Source organism: Amphiura filiformis, chromosome 12 (genome assembly GCF_039555335.1).
Source record: "Amphiura filiformis chromosome 12, Afil_fr2py, whole genome shotgun sequence".
Taxonomy (NCBI): domain Eukaryota; kingdom Metazoa; phylum Echinodermata; class Ophiuroidea; order Amphilepidida; family Amphiuridae; genus Amphiura; species Amphiura filiformis.
In genome coordinates, this window is record NC_092639.1 from 58,579,590 (window position 1) to 58,601,513 (window position 21,924).

Below are 21,924 nucleotides of genomic sequence, written 5' to 3' on the forward strand. Positions count from 1 at the left end.
ACTGGTACCTTAATTCTTTGGCTCACTGTATATTAACTTGGCGGTTACCCGGCTTTCGCGGTTCGTAGAGACGGAGATCGTTTTCACCAAATTTCATGAACTAGCGTCAATCTATGGCGATTTGACCCCGGATGACCCCAAGCCGACTGTAACAATTTTGTCTCGTTTCGGTGTTAAATCACAAATTTCATGAACCTGCGATAATCATGGCGATTTGACCCCGAGTGATCCCAAACTGACTTTGGCATTTTTTTTGTCTCACTTTGGTGGTCATTCCCAACAATGTTCATGAACCTGTGACAATCTATGTCGATTTCATGCCGGATGACCCCAAACTGACCTTCATATGTTTGTCTCGATTGGGTGGTCGTTCCCACCAACACCACACACCGACTGGTTAATAATTACATTGTACAGCAGAGACACTAAAATCAATACACGGGATCGATACACGTGAATGTGCTATGCACGATTTGATATGCAGACGATAAATCTTTGGATACCGGGGTAGAAAATGATGAATATCTCCCGTTCGTTTTTTATTCTAAGGAAGCCATATTTCGATACTTGCACTTGAATATATGTGTTGAAAGGATATAATAGTCGTTAGCATGCGTAATGAGAAAGAACTGTGCGTACTGAGCTCAATAACTGACAAAATTCTGATTTTATATGTGCCGAACTATAGCGCAGCGTAGGCCACACATGGAGGCAGTCTAAAAGCATATGACCTCATGGCGTACCATGCTCACTGACAGCTACAGAGGTCAGTTACCAGGCTATTGTCAATAGTCTTAGTCGGAAGTCCCTCGGCCCATTATGCGTCTCAAAACTATTAAACAGGTCGGAACAAAATGGCATGCATGCGTGGCTGTGGATTCAACCTACCATGGCAATTTCTGCCATGAAGATTTCGGGACGATGACACTGTGCATCATATTAAGCCTACGACCAAGTTGACCCCGGATGTCCCCCAAAAGCTCCCAAAATGATCTGGAAATTTTTGTTGCTTTGGTGGTCGTTCCCAATTTCATGAACCTGCGACAATCTAGGCCTATAGCAATTTGTCTCTGGATGAGCCCAAAATAACCTTAACATTTTTTTCTCATTTCGGTACAGTCGTTCTTTCAGTTACACCCACACCACCGTTCTTTAAGTTACACCCCCACCAAGCATATAATGTTAGTTACTAAAATGGTGTTGATATGAGATACTTGCCATAGTAACCTATGAGAGGATGAGGTCCCAGGTAGTCATCTACTACAAGACTCGCACACAAACATAGCGTATTATGACATGTATGATGTTATACTAGTATATATATAACTTATTACGGTACATTTTATTGGTATGCATATAAAATATTATGCATAATAATAAACTTATGATAACGATGAGACATTCAGTTTTTTTGACATCATTTTGGAAGAATAGTTTTTTTATTATTTCGTTTTGCTCTGTATTTTGCTGATACAAAGACTGATGTAAATGTTTGTATGACTTGGGCTGATTTTCGTTTATGTACCTCCCATCTCTGGTTGAAATTTTTTATCAACACCCTTCTCGCACACACTGTGAAAGTTTAAAACAAATTATTCCATTAATGTCAAGCAATGTTTCCCGACTCCCCAGTATATTCATGACAAATCGGCATTGGAAGTTTGCAATGCACTGTGGGAGAGTTTTTGAACTTTTGGGACACTTTGCCCTCTGACCTATCGGGAAAATTCAGCAAAATTGACTTTGGGGCCGAACATAATTAAAAATATTTTACCACATGTAGAATTTAAACAAACAAAAAAAAAAACCAACAAAAAAAAAGCAGTTATTTTATAAATTAATTAATAATAATAACAGCAATATTCCTGGTATGTCAGAGGTCAAAGTATCCCAAAATTGCTCTCAAAAACCGGAAGTTACAATGCCGATTGGGCTTATACTAGGGCCTAAAAATGGTCATTTGTTATCTGTACATAGGAATGAAAGGAACATAGATACCTCCTGACCTACAACGATTTCTTGGGGATGTATATTTAATCCAGTCCTATGCCCTATGGTCATATCCCACACATCAATGACAGTAACATCCGGGAATCCAACTATTTCTTCCCGCAAAGCTCTATCCATCTCTGTCGCATACCAAATATCGAATCCCCAAAATCTCCCAGCTCCTGCGTATGTATTTGGGCTTTTGAAAAACACACGTGTACCAGGAGTTCTATGTTGTAAACGCGTGAGGGCATCTTTTACTGATCGCAATCGGTCGCGATAAAACTGCAAATCTAAAATCCAAAAATGAGCCCACATAGAGATAAAAATAACGCTATCGGGTCCTCCTTTTAGTTTGTCGAGTCTATTGGCAACATAATCAATATCGGCAACTTTTGCCATTCCTGTTGAAAAGGAAAACCATGGAACAAAAATGACAAAGATATATTGTTCCTTTGATCTACACCAAAAATTGGGCCATTTTTAGAGTTTGTCACGTTCATTTCCATCGTTCCGTTCTTGTTTAAATGGTTTATCAGATATTCAAACCATTGGCGACCCGTGGAATCGCCATAGAAGTGAAGATTTGTATTCTGGAGGCACTTTGTAATCGGGGCACCGTTGTCAGCGGTGAAGTCATGCTTTTGACAGACGTTTGAAATCCACTCGTCTTTATGATAGTGCCCAGCTACGTTTGAATTGGACCTTGGAGGCAGGCCAGGAACACAGCGTGGTGGCGGGTGTTTTAAACAAGTTGATGGAGTTGATGACTGTCCTGCAATAAGGAAGCGAATAAACAATGTGAATATTTAAATAATACTACACTCTTCTCTTCGCGATAAAGAAATCCTTAACCAATAATGTAATGCAAACATTATGGCAAATGATGAGCTCTCATGTCCCACCACAAATACTGTCCAAACACCCTTACCAGAGCCCTTACACTACCGTAATGTCAATACGTGACGTAAGCCTGTCCAATGAAACAAAATTTCAAATAATAGAATGGGCCCAGGTCTATGAATATTAAAAGGACTATCATCAAATGGTTGCCAGGATTATGTAGAAAACGCATGAAAATATACGGAAATTATGCTTTACGTGACAGATTTCAAAGAAAAAATTTAAAAGGACTGCAGTGCAAAGGTAAGATGATTTGAACTGCACCCATTTTTGCATTTTTGCAATTTTCAAGCGCTCACGAGGTCGCATATTTTACGCCATGTTGTGGCTTCTTGTCTATATGCATTTGAGTGTCATCTGATTAGTGATTGCTTCCGTTTACTCAGCTATTAAACGGGTTACCGCGCGAGACGCTGGCATTCCGCTAGTTTAACTTCAACAAAATGCGAGAAAGTCACCGACAAACAGACAAAAGCAGAATCTATATAGTTTAGTATAATACTTACTGTTTGTTACTCGCTTCACGTACACGCTGGTAGTAGGCGAAGTAGACGTTTCTCTTATCTCACGAAGACTAGAGAAAGTAAAAAAAAATATATAGTTATCTTCAAAGTAATGATATTATGTCACCTGATCAGTCAGGCTTCAGACCAGAGCATTCAACTCAAACTTGCTTGTTAGATGTTTCTGACTAGTTACTTCGAAACTTGGACGAAGGCATGTTTACTGGCGCAATCTTTTTAGACCTTCGGAAAGCGTTTGATACAGTCCATCACAAAATGCTTATCAACAAGCTGAGTAAGAGTGGAATCAACGGTCTGGAGCTTGACTGGTTCAAATCCTACCTGAGTGATCGTTTTCAAATTTGTAAATTCAATGACGAGCAATCTGATATGCTTCCTGTTCTCTTTGGCGTGCCTCAGGGATCTATCCTGGGACACCTATTGTTTAGCTTTTATGTTAATGATCTTCCATCCCATATAAACAGGGACCAGGCCAAGGTGTGTCTCTATGCTGATGACACAGCAATTTTTACCAAAAATCAAAGTGTATCTCAGGTTGCTACAACATTAACTCAGGAAACGTACAAGGTGACCAAATGGTTACATAAGAACAAACTCACCCTTAATGTCAAAAAAAAAAAAAAAAAAAGCCATGCTTTTTGGAAGTAACATCAAACGTGCAAAGAACCCTGACAAATTTGAAGTTAAAATCCAAGATTATGTCCTTGAAGAGGTCAAACTCTTCAAGTACCTTGGTGTTTATCTGGATCCCACTCTCTCTTGGGAAGGGCATCTTAATCATGTCAGAAACTCAGTGAATAGAAAAATAGGGTTTTTTTTATACAGAACCAGGTCTTTCTTGAAAGAGGACACCCTGAACATAATGTACCAATCATTATTCATCCATTCCTGGACTACTGCGATGTGGTGTGTGGTAATGCTGCTAAAAACATCTCAACAAGTTGACTAAGCTCCAAAATAAAGCTGGTAAAACCATATTAAAAGTCAACATGCGTTTCCCCACCAAAGATATGTTAGGATGTCTAGGGTGGACTGACCTAGATACCAGACGGGCTAGAAATCTCAATGTCATGGTGCACAAATGTATTGTTAAAAAAGCTCCCGTGTACCTGTGCAATATATTTCACAAAATCAATGACTACTCCACCTATCAAACAAGGGGAAGCAAGCAGGGTACTCTTGTCCCTCCAAAACCAAGGGCTGAGTCAGGAAAAAGAACTTTCAGATACAGAGGATCAGTGTCCTGGAACAAACTCAACATCACTTGTAAATCCCGGTTCCTCTCACTACAAAACTGTTGAAAGGTGCAATGAAAAATCTGACTTAATTAATTATGTGAATATGTACTATGCAACTGTTCTTCAACATGCATCCCTCTTAAGTGGCCTTACTATGGGTGTGTCCATTTGTGTTGACTTAAGACCCTTGCTACAGTCTATTGGGGTGTCGGTGTTGTTGCAGGGGTTTGCGGTTCTTGGTGGCTGGGTGGCTGATGGTCTTGGCGTTGTCGCTTTTCGCCCTGGAGGCCTAGTCTTCCAAAGTGGCTTACCTGGGGCGATGGTTACTGGGCCATGGGCGCTTGTCCGACCGGGGACCCCAGACTCGTCACCGGCATTCCCGGTGGATGGAAGTATGGACCTTCTGCTAACACGAATGGACTTGCCCATAGTTCGGCACTAGTGCAATATTGTTTTATATAGCAGTGTATTTTAATGTGTATTTTTATAGTGTCTTTCTCAGGGCAATATATGGGTGTTTGGGTATGGACGGTCAGCCGGGTGGTGTCCTGGGCGCATGTGGATCGCTGGACCATTATCCTTGGATGGGGTGCTGCTGGCACTAGCCTGGGCAGCTTTCTGGAAACGGGAACGCCTTTGGAGAAGCCCGTCCCTGCCAATCAAAACAAAAATCAAGCTGTTTCAGACAACATGTGTTACTGTCTTTCTGTACGGGTGCGAGTCATGGGTAATTACCAACGACGTGGAAAACAAGATCAATGCATTTGCAACATCTTGCTACAGAGTCATGTTAAACATCAAGCGTGTGGATTGGATTCCAAATGAAACCATCTACAACCTGACCAACACCAGTCCACTGGTTGCCAGAGTCAAGATTCATCAACTCAAATGTCTCGGCCATATACTGCGTCTTGAAGATGGCGAGCCTGTGAAAGAATATGCGCTTTATATTCCACCTCATGGGAAGAGGAAACCGGGACGGCCGCGCACACTGTACTTACAGTATGCCCAGCACCTCCTGGGAGATACTGAAGGGATGCTGCAGCCAAACAAAATTGTTTCGCTTGCCCAAGCTCGCATTTATAGGGAGAAAGCTCGCAGCCGACTGATGATGATGCTGCTGGGGACTGTGACTGGTTAGGGGCTCGGAGAGGATCAATTACTGTTGTTGTCTCCCTGCTCCCTGACTAGCCTGTGGCCCTACCAGTGCCATGGTTGGGGTCCTGCGGCCTGCATGTGGCTGGGAGTCTACTCCGGCTGTCCCGCCTGACCCTGATCCACTCTTTTTGCCGATTACCTTTTTAAATATGTGTGCTAGTTTTTTTACAATGTATATTATTGTTCCTTCTGTATTTTTATATGCTGTATCTTGTGTATTTTAAAGTTGGCCTTGTGCCACCTGGGCACCTTGGGAGAACAAGGCCAGTGCATTGAAAGGTTTACCCAGGTTAAATAAGAATGAAATAAATAAATAAGAATAAAATAAATAAATAAAAAGCATTAAGAATTTACTCCTGGATCTGGATCTGGACGTTATCCTCTGAATAAACGGGTACCCGCATCGCATCAGAGTTGGTACAAACCAATGACCTAAGACTGGATTTTTAAAATTTGAAATTTAATTGAGGTAGTCCCTAATGGCGGTCTTGAAGTTTCTGTAGTATGCTATGTCTCTTATGTCGTGGGGTAGTCCGTTCCAGTGTGGAATTGTCCATGGAAAAAGACTATTTTCGTAGGTTGCTGAGTTGACTCTAATTTGCATGTATGAAGCTGGGCGGTGTCGTCTGGTCATTCGTGTTGTTCGGGTGAGGTGGTCCTGCCAGTCATGTCGACGAGATTGTGTGTAATTCTGTACATCAGGCTAAGTCTGGTAATAAGGCGACAGGTATCTAAACTTGGCCATTCAAGTTGGTTGAGCATTTGCGTAACACTTGCTTCTCTGGAGTAGTTGTTGTAGCACAACCTGGCAGCTGATCTCTGTATCATGTCTAGCTGGTGTCTCTCTTCAATGAGTGACAAATAGAGGCGAGACTTGATGTATGTAGGACAAGCTTTGAAGTTCCTTCTGGCAGCTATATGTGACTTCAGAGATATGCTCTTTCCAACGTAGATTGTCACAAAACCAAGGTACGGATGAGAATATATTGCCTCAAGAGTTTTTTGGCACAATGTGTATGGAGAGGTTTTGATGGTTTTCTTGGTTGTGAAGTTCATTTTGAAACATTTATCGGTATGAAAAGTCATCTGCCAGTCTTGACTCCAACGAGATATTGCGTCAAGATCTGTTTGAAGGATGATCTGGTCTTCAACAGAGTTGATCTCACGATAGATGAATGCGTCATCGGCAAAGAGTCTGGTCTTTGTACCAGCACTCACACAGCTAGGTAAGTCATTGATGAAAACTATATAGGAAGCTCATCGGCCCAATAACAGTGCACTGTGGCACGCTGGAATCTATCTCTGCTGCAGTAGACTGAATACCATCGGGGACGACACACTGTTTCCTCTTGGTTAGGAAGATCTCAATCCATTTGAGTATCCCGGTGACTCCATAATGATGGAATTTTTAAAAAAAGGCGCTTATGTGGAACTCGGTCGAATGTCGATTCAGCAATATCTGTCTTAGTAAGGACAAGTTGCGTATCACATCCTTTCCTTTTTCTGAACCCATGTTGTGATTCAGTGAGAACTTGATGACGATCAAAATGTTTCATAACATGACTGGTTAAAATGTGTTCCATTGTTTTACAACAGATCGAGGTCAAAGAGATTGGTCTGTAATTTGATGGTGAACTACGGTTTCCCTTTTTGAAGACTGGTGTAATATGGGATGTTAGCCAATCAAGTGGTAGATCACCTGTTTGGAGGCTTTGAGTAAAGATGGCAGTCAAAATTGGCGCTAGCTCTGTGGAACACTCCTTCAAGATTCTGGAAGGCATCTGGTCCGGTCCAGACGCTTTGTTGGAATGTAACTCCTCCAGTAATTTCTGGACGCCGTTCACACTGATATGAAGAGGTGGAATGTCTTCAACTCTTTCGCCAGTGGGATCAGGGATGTTGTTGGTATCCTCTTTCGTATAAACCGACTTAAAGTAACTGTTCAGAATGTGTGCTTTTTCTAAGCTGTCATATCCGTAGTCATTTCTTTACTCCATGTGGGTAAAGACTGGAAAAAGTGACAAAGCATTCAGGAACTGATCAATATTTACCCAGGCGGGTGTAGAATGTGGGAATTTGCACTTCGCTAATTAAAAATGATGTGTGTATGTGTTCTTCAATTTAATTTTCTAGTGGTTAGTGTTCCCTTCCACTGGCTTAAATATTGATCAGTCACTAAAGGCGGACTCATTCTCTATAAAACTCATTGGCCAGCCTTGTATTACCATATTGTCATTGATTGGTCAAAAATCAGTTTCTCGTCGCTCAGTGGCTGAGAACAAAAAAGAAAATATGGCGCTTTCATTCAGCTGGTCATATTTGTACAAAACTACAAATTCAAATAATAATGGAAGACAGGATTAAAAGACTAGTTTGCGTCTGACGTCATCTGTCAATCAAACTCGAGCACGGTTTGTTTACAATAGTCGTGATGATATGAGTTGTTGAATGCGGCGGTAAAACCGGGCGAATTATTGTTATTTTGCACCTTCAAATATACAAAACCATCTCAAAAGTAGTAGGAAACTTTCTTTCGCGAAGGCACCATGTCACAAATGCCTAGAAAAGTTGCTTTTGCCTCATAAAATTACGTAATTTTCCCGCCATTTTCTGATATTCCTTTTCTCTGATCGGCACCAGATAAATCGACCTTCCTTCGTAGGGAATTTGATTGACAATGACGTCAGACGCAAACTAGTCTTTTTATCTCTGTCTTCAATTATAGTGGTCAGAACTTATGACGAATTACTGCGTAGCTTTCAGTTACCATGGTTACCTACCTGTCTAATACCATGGTGTATTCATGCGAAGTCATCAAAGATTTAAACGTCGCTGTAGCTTTCTTGTAATCATCAAGTTGCCTTGAATGCTTGGAATATGAATCGCATGGAAAATGGTCTGGTTTGACACAATACCAGGGAATCCTGATTTAGAATCGGTATAATTGCAAAATGTAAGACTCTTGTTAGCATCATGTGGATAGTCGTATATAAACATATTGGTTGAGATGTGACATGGTTTTTTAACTCGATTGCCATCAATCTGAAATGTCCCTTGGTATGCATTTCGCGGTGTTGTATTATTATCGCGAACCCGTCTCAAAATGTTTATCGCTTCGCTTGAATGCACTAAAGTAACGTTGATTTCAACAGCGCCTTCCCAGTAGAGCGTCACCAACGCTGTGTAACTGCCATTATTGTGATCAACAATCTCATCTGCTGCCGAACTAGCATTCAATTTGTCATTGTGTATCCACACCCAGAAATAGTCTCCTCCCGTAGATTTGGGTCGGTTTATAGAATCTCGGGCTTCGATTCCGATTTCAAGTTGGTCGCACCGTTTGTAGGTCTGTTTTGCGTTGATAACTTTAAATGATGAGTATTTTGCTACAGTCGCAGCCGGGGTCGCAGCGTGAGTTGGCTTGAGTTTACAACTGCACACAACGGAGCTGGAGTGACAGTTAGTAGTCGGGCATGCAGATAATTGAGCTGAGTTGGTCGTTTTAACGACGGACACCAAGTGCCTAATCTGAAGTAGAAATGGTCCCAAAAGAAAAAAGAACATAAAAATGACAAATTGTTAAAATAGGCTGGTACTACCCGGGGTACTACATCCGATTCCAGAAAAATACTATCATGTTTTAAAACATAGCTAAATCTATAGGCCTATATTTGACTTAAACCACGAGGGGAATGTTTAAGTTTTAAATGAAGTAAAAAGGTAAACAAGGAATCCGAAAATTGGTCGAATTTTTGTCACAACTTCCACTCCCCTGGTGTAAATATTGAACGGTCCCTTCTTACAATAATTATATTATTGTTAATGGCAGCTTTAGCAAGTTATTATGTTTTGAACAGAACGGACTAAAAAATAGTATGCTCTGTTCAATAACATATTTAAATAAGAAGAGCTGCATAACCAAGACCCAGAGTGTTCTTTTCAACGCGACGAGAAACGATTCAGTAGCTCTTATTATTGCCTAGCTGGGGTTTACACCCCCCCAGCTAGGGTCTGTTTTCAAGTGAGTTTCTTCCGCTGGCAACAGATGAACTCTTTATGCACTCTGTGCATGTGGGCATGTACCATAAATGGAAACTTGATAATGCTAAATGCTAACCCATAAGGGCCCATCAAATTTGACTGGTTCACCTCTGGTTACCCAGCTGGAGGGTTTACACCCCCAGCTAGGTATTCTAATCTATCTGATGCTTCTTTCACCCCCAACTAGGTATTCTAATGCTATCCGATTCGGCTTCTTTACCTAGCTGGGGGGTTTTCAACCCCCCGAGCTAGGTACTGTTTTGCTATCGGATCTTTACCTAGCTGGGGGGTTTTCAACCCCCCGAGCTAGGTACTGTTTTGCTCTCCGATCTTTCTTCTTACCTAGCTGGGGGGTTTACACCCCCCAGCTAGGTACTGTAATGCTCTCCGATTCTTACCTAGCTGGGGGTTTACACCCCCAGCTAGGTACTGTAATGCTATCCGATCTTTCTTCTTTCTGGCAATAAATTTCAAAATGCTTCTCCTCCTACATGTTACACCCTACAGTTACGTAACTTGCACATACATGTATGTATCGGCTATATCCAGTGCCCATAGGGTCTAAACAGAATTGGGGTAAATGGTCATTAAGGGGGCATTTCCTGTATTTAACCAAATACCTTCAAAATGCTTCTTCTGCCACATATTATATAGTACAATGATGTCATTTGCATATATGCATCGGCTATACCCCACGCCTAGAACTTGCATGCAGAATTGGGGTCAAAGGTCATTAAAGGGGACAAATCTTACATTTGCATTATCTGGACATCTGTAAGGGGTATGGGGCCTAAACTCGGTGACAACAAATCTCATGACCAGGGGAACAATTTGCACGGGTCAGGTCAAAGGTCATGCAGAGGTCAAATTTTAGAAATGAATTTCCTGGACATCTGTAAGGGGTACTGGGCTCAGACTTGGTGACAACAAACTTAATGATCAGGGGGACATTTTGGAACACTTTGCAGGGGTCAGGTCAAAGGTTATCTGGGGTCAAATCTTATAATTTCATTTTCTGGATATCTGTAAGGGGTATGGGGCCCAAACTCTGTGACAACAAATCTCATGATCAGGGGAACATTTTGCCGGGGTCAGGTCAAAGGTCATGCAGAGGTCAAATCTTATAAATGTATTTTTTGGACATCTGTAAGGAATACAGGACTCAAACTCGGTGACAACAAACCTCATGACCAGGGGAACATTTTTGGAACATTTTGCAGGGGTCAAATACCTCCACAACACCAACATGCCCCAGCTAGGTTTGTGGTCTATGACCACCATTTGCCACTAGTTTATAGTTGGATCTCAGCCAAGCCCTCGTGCACACAATCGACAATATCCATTGACTCGATCGAAATAATAATTTACAATGCTTTTCAAGCAATAGCAGGACTGTATTATTGTTTTGGTAAAATAATTTCTCCATTACGATGAATTAATTTCTCCAACATGAAGAATTAATGTATCAATCAGTATGGCTAAATCAATAATGATCGTGTTGGAGTAATTAATGCATTGTATTCATGGTATTAGCGAAATTGAATGATTTCGTATTGAGAAATTATTTCACATGGTACAAAATATTGCACCGCATTCAAAAATATTTAAAAGTTGGAAAAATTAATTATTCGAATTGGAGATATCATTTAATTATGTGACAAACATATTAAAGTGTTCAGTTGTCGGAGGATAGAAATATTTGATATAGCCTTTTCGAAGTATGGCGCACATGCACAGTAGGAGGGCAGTATTCAATCTGTTCAAACCAGGCAAATTCAAAAGCCTTTTCGTGCAGCGCCATCCTATTGTGTCCGCTATATCTCGAAAAAGTTAATGGCATTTCCAGAGAACGGGGAATAAATAGCGAAAGCCAGAGCTCCATAAGTCTTAGTTAGGGCCGGGGTGGACTCGAATTTCGAAGGTGTGCGGACGGCGGCTCAAAATTATGGGTCTTTCGGTGAGAGATTGATGCCAAAAAAGGGAGTCATTGAATGAGAAGCCTAATATTGGGGTCTTACAGCCAGGTTTTGGCCCATAACAGTGTCAATGTACAAATAAAATGTTGACATGGGGGGGGGGGGGGGAAAATTTTGGTAATTAAAAAAAAACCAGTGGGCCATTTGATATGTTTAGAGCTTATCTAAAATTTGTTCAGAACTATAAAAAGAGAGGTCCAAAAAAGGAGGTCATTGGACAGGGAGGGTCATTGGGTGAATACGGAGTTGAAAACTTGGGGTCAATGTAGCCGCGCATCCCTGACACACATTTTAGTGTGCCCGGTTCGGAATAAAAAGGTGGTTTTCTGGTTTATGGGTTCGGAACCCCGGCCCGAATGGAATGAATCGATTCCCGGTTGAGATTACAAGTAAGACCTACCGCTTTAAAAACTGGGTTGGGTGGTATCCGTTCATGGAAGTGGTAAGTTGAAGTGATAGAAAACACCAGGAACAATGCAACAGAGAGCACAACAAATATGGCTGCATATCGAAGTGAAGTTTTCATGGCTTTGCGATGGAGACGATACACGTTTCTAATTCTGCAACGTCAATATTCGTTTTGCTGAAAGAAATGACAAAATAAAAAGTGATAATTAGGCCTACTATTATAATGTTAAATTTATATAGCGGTTGATGAGAAGATTACCTGCACTATCCTGATATTTTTTTTTACGGTATACTGGAATCCTGCTGCGGGTAATTTATTTGTAAAACCGGTGGTGGCCGTTAATTAAACTATACTGTTAAATTAATGATAATTGATATGGTCCGTTTTTGAACAGAAATCAACTGTAAAAGATTATTGTTTTTTTACGGTAAAATACCGGAATCGCTACTTAACTTAAGGGCTGGGGTATGAACGTTTAGACAGTATTTATTTTGGGACATTAGAGCACATCAGACATATCGAATTGCATTCTGAATACGAAGAATGTCATTCTGATATCAAATAATTTTGATTTTTTGAAATTCGCAATTTGATACACATTTTATGGCAAATCATTAAAAATTGATATTTTTTATATTTAACAGTACTTGAAGTAAACTTTATAAATCTGATGATTTATACTTAAAGTGTATGTAGGTGGGATGAAAAGCCGACGATCAATTGAAAATTTTGACCTTTCTTATTGAAGATATGGATTTTTTTTCCCAAAACACACACAAAAAATTGGTCCTTTTGACCGTCGGCTTTTCCTCCCTGCTACATACACTTTAAGAATATATCATTAGATTTATATAATTTACTTCGAGGACTGTTATATATCAAAAATTTGAAAAATATCAAATTTTTATAATTTGTCATAAAATTTGTATTAGGCCTATATTGTGATTTTCAAAAAATGAAAATTATTTGATATCAGAAAAAAAAAAATGCTTCGTATTCAGAATACAATTCGATAGGTCTGAGGCTCTCTCATGTCCCACAAAAAATACTGTCGAAACGCAATAAACGCTCATTTTAGATCCCTTAACTTAACTAACATAATTTATAATGCGCCTTTTCCTGTGGCTACAAAGCGCAACAAGCATATTAAAAAGAACAGCAAACATGATCAAATACAGAAAACAACATTATGGAAAAAGATATGTCTTGAGCATAGTTTTGAATGATTCAAGAGTAGCAGCATTTCTGATATGAACCGGTAAGGTGTTCCACAAACGTGGAGCTGCCACTGAAAAAGCTCTATTCCCAGCACCCTTCTTAGAACGAGGCACAAGGAAGGAAATACTATCTGCCGAGTGGGTCTTCATTGCGCTCTGGGATGATCTTTTCACAGTGAGGCAGTTAGTTAAGTACTGGGGAGAGAGTCCATTCAGAGATTTAAACACATAAAGCAGCGTCTTGTAAACAATCCTCTCGCTGACAGGGAGCCAATGAAGTTGGTTCAAGAGAGGGGTAACATGCTCAAATTTTGGTTGGAGACATATTAAACGTGCACACTTATTTTGCAACTTCTGCAAACGATTTAGATCTTTCTTTGATATACCATTAAGTAACACATTACAATAATCAAGACGTGATATAATGACAGCTCTAACAGTATTATGGCAAGTATCATAATCAATGTATCGGCGAATACTGTATATGTTTCTTATCAGCCAGTTGACAGACTTACATAATTGAGTTACATGATCAGACATACACATGTGATGATCGAAAACAACCCCAAGGTTCCGAACAGACATAGACGGAAATATCTCAACACCATCCAGAAGAAGAGTGATGTTTTCCAATCTCTTCTGATGAATCAGAGAAGAAGCGATGAGAAACTCCGTCTTGTCTTGGTTCAACCTGAGTTTGTTCTCAATCATCCAATGCTGAATGTCGGCAACACACTTAGAAAGTTTAAAAAGGGCACATTGGACCAGGAATGCTGGGATCAGGGGTGAGATATATCTGAATATCATCAGCATAAATGTGATATTTTACATCATGATACCGTAATATTCTACAACATGGGTATAGTAAACAAAACCCAAAGGTCCAGTAACTGAACCTTGGGCGCGCAAGAAGTCTTCTTTTTGACTCGGAACACGCGAAACAATAAAGCCGGCGGAGAGTGCTCGCATGCGACTCACCTCCCCCCAGCCATTCCGACTAAAAATTTCCCACTTTTTTTTCTGAAAATCGGCCCTTTTTGAAGGAAAAGTTTACAAAAGATACACTTTTTTGGTAACAACATTGAAATCGGCGCTTTTAAGAAGGAAGGTTAGCTCGTCGCCCGGGCTCGTCGCACCCCCATCCTGGCTACGGGCATGCATTTCTGTTCATTCCCGCATAAAAACAAAAGTAACACAAAGTATCGTTACATTTATCGAGGTTGCGCCGGGAGGTTGCGTGAGTCAATGCCTGGAATGTTCTCATTTTTAACATAGAAAGCATTAGAAAACACCACGTTGAATGGAAGAATAGCTAAGAATGCACCAAGGCCTAATTTGTATTATTATTGCAACATATTGACAAACAGGTCTCTGTTGTACTTTCAAAGAGCAAATACTGGGAGTAAACATTCAGCACACCTAGGGAACAATGCTCTGCCACCGGATTTCATAAATAGTATCCACTCAAGAATAAAACTGCTTAAGGGACGCACTGTTAATATCTAAGGGGGGGGGGCGGCGGCTAGGTAAATGGGTCGTGGCATTTGTTTAGGCACGTCGCTGAGAATTTTTATTTCTCTTCGGTGAGACACTTTTTTAATCGTGAAAGTGATGAAATATAGTATTTAGTAGTAATTAATATACATCTGTACAACAAGAAGTGCATTTTAAGACCTTGATTGCATAAACACAGTACTTACCAAGAAAACCTCGGAGGTTTAAAATTAAATGATGCGGCAATAGGGCACAACCCTTTTGAAAGACGTTTTATTTGCATGAATGAACTTTATACAATCAGATTTCTTAAAGAGGACTAATTATTCCACAATTAGGCCAAGTAAAATAAATAAAATGTATATATCGTCCGAACTTTCTCAAAATTTGGTGAGGGAGGCCCTTATAATTGATTTGTCACATATTGACCATTCATTTCTGCGTAAAAATGCAATTTCAAAGGCTTTGTCAGCATTATCATAAAACGGGGAGGCCCCTAATATTATTTTTTATTATTTCCCCAAAGCCCTGCCCTAGCTTGAAGAAAGTGTATATGCAATGTGTTTATAAATGACAAACAAGAACTTCTGTATAGGCCTACATGTTTTTGCTTCACAATAATTTCAGAAACAAAGGGAGCAAAGAAAAATAAGAAAAATATTTTAAAATCTCCACAAATCGGTGAGGGCGGAGACGATACACATGTCTTTGTTTTATTTTACTTGGCCTTAAGATATATTGTGTACAGACATTAAACTTTTACCACACATCAACGGATAACAATTAATAAACACTAGTAAAATGCGTCTATATTTTAAAAGTATAGGAGCTTATAGGAGGCGTTGCATACGATTAACACGTTTTATATAGGCCTACGCACTGAAAATATACTTTAGTCAATTGACAAATAAAAAATTGTCATATGGCATGTCTAAAACGACAAACTATAATTTGTCATGCAATTTGTCATTCATATGCACGACAAACTATAATTTGTCATGAACATGCACCGTATGACTAATTTTGATTTGTCATGCAAAAAGTGTCTAAAACGACAAATTTCTGAAATAATTTGTCATGCAAGAAAATTAATTTGTCATGCATGAAAATTAATTTGTCATGCTGAAAAAATAACTTGTCATGCTTGCTTGTTTAATTTGTCACTTAACAAATTAGTGACACTGACACTCACAGTGATTTGCCACCACGCCGCCATTATCAGCATAATGATACATGCAATAAGCATGCAGATGATTATTCATGAATCCGTTCGTGAAATTCGTCATCTGATCTATAGCTTGGACAGGTAAGAATTTGTTTTTTGCCATGTTTCAATTGTAATAATTTGCACAGTGACTTTTGTGCACGGTAAGCTTAAGTGCAGTACGGTGTGCATGTGTGGTGCCGTACATCAATCATCGTGTCAATATTTTCATGGTTTGGCCCAAAATTCCAGCCTTAGTTGTCACATTTACAGTGCACAAAAGTCACTGTGCAAAATATTACAATTGAAACATGGCAAAAAACAAATTCTTACCTGTCCAAGCTATAGATCAGATGACAAATTTCACAAACCGGGATTCACGTATATCGTCTGCATGCTCATGTATGCTGGTAATGGCGACGCGGTGTCTTGCACGTAGGCTCGGAAACCCGTTGCTTCTAGCTAATTCGTCAATGGAACTTGACAGCTATAAAATTTAATTAGTCGTGTTCAACAAAGTTTGTCGGCACGATTCGTCATACGTGTATTAACTTGTCAATTCTTCATCTCCTGACGAACTGGATTCGTCATGACCAATACATACTGTTCACGCAGATTTGTCAATCATTAAAATTTGTCAATCACTACTTTTGATTCGTCATGCGAATGAAATGATTTGTCTGGTAGTTTGTACAATTTGTCGAATAGATGTGATTATAGTCAAACGACAAATTACCTTGAATGACAAATTTATATCCCCTGTTTGACAAATTTTTCATCGAATTTGACTAATTGTAATTTTCAGTGCGTCAGCTACGTGCTTTATAGTGCATGTAACTTTAACATGTTTGTATCAGTCTATAATTAGTATTAATAGCTCGATGGTTGAAGTGTTTATATTTTATCACAAAAACCTCTAACGTGTTATGGTCATGGTGTTAATCGCATGCGCTGATACGTTTACGCGTAAAATATATAAACAAAATAAGAACTATATCGTGTTTAAATATAAATATTTGGTACAGTGCAATGTTAGGCCTACTTCATAGGTTTCCACGCATAACATACAGTTTGGAAGGCCGTTAAATGAAAATACTTTACAATACATACATGTATATTCTTATGTAGGGCCTATGTAGGGCCTTATGAGTAGGGTGGTTCTTATTTTACAAAAGTCTGAAATACCATGCTCCTAACCCCTAGAATGGTTCAGTTGGATGAAAAACTTATCCTGTAAAATTTTTGGAAATATTGAACAATATTTACTGGTAGCTCAAGAGCCTCCAATATGGTCATGACTATCCGGAACATTGGTCGTCGGACATTTTGGAGCATTTTTAGGGGGGTATATTTTCAAAATTGAGTGTCTCTTGATACTCAATCTTTGTAATTACATTAACAGTAACTAGTTTAACATATATATAACAAAAGGTGTCTTGTATTTACTTCCATTGTTGTTTTAAGCTCAACCAGATATGGCACTTCGTGCCGTGAATACTCCTAAATACTGGTCGTCAGCCATTTTTGAGCAATTGTAAGGGGGTCTAATTTCAAAATAGAGTACCTCCTGATATTCAATCTTTGTAATTGCATTAACAGTAACTAGTTTAACAGATATATAACAAAAGATGTTTTGTATTCACTTCCTTTGTTGTTTTGAACTCAACCAAATATGGTAGTTTCACTAGTTTGTGCTGAAGTACTCCTAAATATCGGTCGTCAGCCATTTTCGAGCAAAGGGGTCTATTTTCAAAATAGAGTGTCTCTTGATACTCATATCTTTGCAATTACATTAACAGTAACTAGTTCAACATATAATATAACAAAAGGTGTCTTGTATTACTTCCATTGATGTTTTAAACTCAACCAGACATGGCACTTTGTGCCGTGAGTCCTCAAAATACCGGTCATCGTCAGCCATTTTCGAGCAAAGTGCTAGTGGTCTAATTTCACAATAGAGAATCTCTTGACATTCAATCTTTATAATTGCATTAACAGTAACTAGTTTAACTTATATATAACACAAGGTGTCTTGTATTCACTTCTATTGTTGTTTTAAACTCAACCATATATGGTAATTTGCGCAATGAGTACTCATAAATACCGGTTGTCGACCATTTTCAAGCAATTATAATTAAGAGGGTCTATTGATACTCAAGATAAAACTTGGCAGATGGGTGGATGTGGCCTTGTGGATGTGGCATGGCTGTCTTGATAAGACCAGGTCCTTTTAAAAAGCAACTGGAGGTCATTACGTGGAGCCCAGGCTGGCGTTATCGGTGCAATGAATAAAGGCCTATATAGCCACAGAAAATATACAAAATTCCTGAATGTCTTTCTCTGGTTGAGATTAAAACAACAATGGAAGTGAATACAGGACATCTTTAGTTATGTGTTAAACTAGTTACTGTTAATGCAAATACAACGATTGAGTATCAAGAGACACTTTATTTTGAAAATATACCGCCCTAAAATTGCTCAAAAATTGCTGACGACCAGTATTTAGGAGTACTCACCGCACATGCTACCATATTTGGTTGAGTTGAAGACAACAATGGAAGTGAATACAAGATATCTTTATGTAAGTTAAACTGGTTACTGTTAATGCAACTACAAAGATTGAGTATCAAGAGACACTCTGTTTTGAAAATAGACCCCCTTATAATTGCTCCAAAATGGCTGACGACTGGCCATATTTAGGCACTCACCGCACAAACTACCATATCTGATTGAGAATAAAACAATGGAAGTGAATACAAGACATCTTTTGTTATATAAATGTTAAACTAGTTGCTGTTAATGCAATTACAAAGATTAAGTATCAAAAGACGCTCTATTTTGAAAATAGACCCCCTTATAAGTGCATGCTCATAATGGCTGACGACCGGTATTTAGAACTACTCACGGCACAAACTACCATATTTGGTTGAGTTTAAAACAACAATTGAAGTGAATACAAGACATCTTTTGTTATATATCTGTTAAACTAGTTACTGTTAATGCAATAACAAATATTGAGTATCAAGAGATATTCTATTTTGAAATTAGAACCATTTACAAAATTTGCTCAAAAATGGCTGACGACCAGTGTTTAGGACTAGGAGGAGTATTCACGGCACGAAGTGCACTATCTGGTTGAGCTTAAAACAACAATGGAAGTAAATACAAAACACTTTTTGTTATATATATGTTAAACTGGTTACTGTTAATGTAATTACAAAGATTGAGTATCAAGAGACACTCTATTTTGAAAATATACCCCCCTAAAAATGCTCCAAAATGTCCGACGACCAATGTTCCGGATAGTCACAACCATATTGGAGGCTCTTGAGCTACCAGTAAATATTGCTCAATATTTCTAAAAATTTTACAGGATAAGTTTTTCATCCAACTGAACCATTCTAGGGGTTAGGAGCATGGTATTTCAGACTTTTGTAAAATAAGAACCACCCTACTTATGAGAGCTTATGAGTGAACTAAATCTAGCACATTTCAGGTTCTTCTTTAAACAACTAGCAACTTACTAATGAATTCCGCATTCGAAGTTGTATCTTCCGGCTTCTTCCTTGCTACGATGATATTGCGGATGCTGGTCGTCATCTGATATCATAAAGAGGAAAGTCATTCAAAGTGAAAATGGTGTGTAATTGTAATATCACTATTAAAATCCGATAAAGATACTGAAAATGGTGTGCAACACCACCTTGAGTCCATCTGAACTAAGATATTGGAAAGCGTGTGCTACTACACTTGTAGAAACTAACTTGTAAAAACGCAAAATACGTATACACAACTGTAAATTTATATTAAGAAGCTTATAATATACGATTATGCATGGTCCGTCTTCATTTGTACACGGGTGACGGGTAAACTAACTAATCAATAATTCGATCCGGGAATTTATATCCCTGTCCGGGAATTCGATACGCACTTTCGTTCCGACTATTGTATTGATGCATTGATCAGCATCATGTCACATTATCACATGACGTTGATCCAGAACACTCACCATGCTCGCTATTAGTACAAACAGTTGAATAAGCACTTCATGGCTATTTATTCATAAGGGACGCACCATTAGATGTGAAATGGGGGGGCTTGGCAGTTGCGGTCGTGACAATGTTTTAGCCTCTCGGTGAAACAAACTTTTTTTAGCACTTCGCCGAGGTAAACTTTTATAACACCTAGGCTTGGCGAGACCATTTTTTAAACTCCTCGGTGGGACAATTTTTTTTAATTTTCAACAAAATCAATTGTTTTTTGGATTTGTGAAACGAATTTGTTTCAATTATTTTTAGATTAATCACATCAGTGGCGTATTTCTTTTCAACATTGCGCAATAATAGGCTAATAATGGGATTTGAGCAACAATTATGAAGTCTGGAAGAATCCAGTTCTCAAGAAACGATCAAAATATATTATTGAACAATACAAAAATTTGCAATTTAATAGAATCTTCAAATAATTTGCTGGTAATGTGGCGGTCTTGGTCCAACACACACATCATTTCCACACGCTGTGTCAACAATATCGGGCATGTTGACTTATCCCTAGTCCACTTGCCCATTTTGCATACCGTACTCTGCTATTACATTTCATAAAACGCTAATTTGTATTGATTTTCACATCTGATATTTTCAGTCACCATACTCCCTCTAATTGTTAGGGGCTGTGCAATAATTAGGCTATGAGCCCTGGAGAGGGTAAAATGGGGGGGGGGGCAAGAAATTCTTGGCGAGCCGAAAGGAGGGGGCAAGCAAGTTTTGGCAAGCCGAGAGGGGGGGGGGGGAAGCGATTTTTGGCACACATTCATGGGGAGCCTTTTAAATAAAACGCGCTAAAAAGGCTTAGGAAAACGGTACGGAAACGCTTTTTTATGCAAATTTTCCTGCTCGCGCGCTCGCAACATGTACCGGTAGGCCTATATAGCCTAGACCATTTACGATTTGGAAATTGGGATCCCAAAAATTTGGCATGTGCAGGGGGGGGCAAAGAATTTTGGCAGGCAGAGAGGGGGGGGCAAGCGATTTTTGGCGAGCCGTTTGGAAATTTACCCCCTGGCTCATAATTATTGCACAGCCTTGACACTTGGGGGGTCTTTCCGTGAGACTGGAGAAAATTATACCATAAACGGGGGTTATTCAGTGAGACTGGGAAAATGTTAAATATAAAAGTTGATACAAAATTTTCATAAATTTTGAAAAATTTGTTTATAAAATCATGAAAAAAACGGGTCATTCAGTGAGAGATTATGAGAAATTTCAACTGGGGAAATTTTCCCAAAATTTTTGAAAAATAGGGGGTCTTTCGGAGACAGGAAAACAAAAAAGGGGGTCATTGGGTGAGAGGGAGTTCAGTAAAACAAAAAGGGGGTCACTGGGTTAGAGGGAGTTGAAAAGTGGGGGTCAATGTGGCCGCACATCCCCGTCACTCATTTTTAGTGAGTGCCCCCGGGAACTAAAACATTGTCGGATTTTTTACTCGGACTTTCGCGGTCAAGAAACTGGTAGATTCCAAAATCAGAATTGTTCAGTATTGAAGTGAGTCATTATAATTATGCAAGATATGGTCTCAGATATACAGCCAGTCTCAAAAATAATTGTGCAAGTGAAAAGCGCCCTCTTTGGCAATTAACAAATACCGTTGCGATGTGATGCTTACAACACCGTCAAGGGCGCAGTCTTAGCTCTCAAATGCCGTTTGTTCTGTTCAATTTGCTTGTTTTAATCTCAAGATATGTTTATTTAACGACGAAAGGGTAAAATCACAAT

The 21,924-nt window shown here is 39.2% G+C and overlaps 1 protein-coding gene across 1 annotated transcript; it reads right to left on the reverse strand.

The window, feature by feature from the left end:
* Positions 1-40: 40 nt before the first annotated feature.
* LOC140166944 (NXPE family member 3-like) lies at positions 41-20,007 on the reverse strand. The gene is made up of 7 exons (XM_072190427.1): positions 19,678-20,007; positions 12,230-12,412; positions 8,641-9,340; positions 6,510-7,056; positions 3,399-3,466; positions 2,695-2,764; positions 41-2,449 (listed from the first exon to the last, which is right to left on the reverse strand). The coding sequence occupies exons 2-7, from the start codon at positions 12,353-12,355 to the stop codon at positions 1,957-1,959; spliced, it is 2,004 nt and encodes a 667-aa protein (XP_072046528.1). The 5' UTR covers positions 12,356-12,412; positions 19,678-20,007; the 3' UTR covers positions 41-1,956.
* Positions 20,008-21,924: the final 1,917 nt, after the last annotated feature.

Coding starts and splice junctions, on each gene's coding strand:
- LOC140166944 (XM_072190427.1), bottom strand. CDS start 12,355: ATGAAAACTTCACTTCGATATGCAGCCATATTTGTTGTGCTCTCTGTT. Junction 9,341..12,229: donor CCAACCCAGTTTTTAAAGCG/GTAGGTCTTACT, acceptor TTTCTACTTCAG/ATTAGGCACTTGGTGTCCGT. Junction 3,467..6,509: donor ATTACCAGACTTAGCCTGAT/GTACAGAATTAC, acceptor TACTTTCTCTAG/TCTTCGTGAGATAAGAGAAA.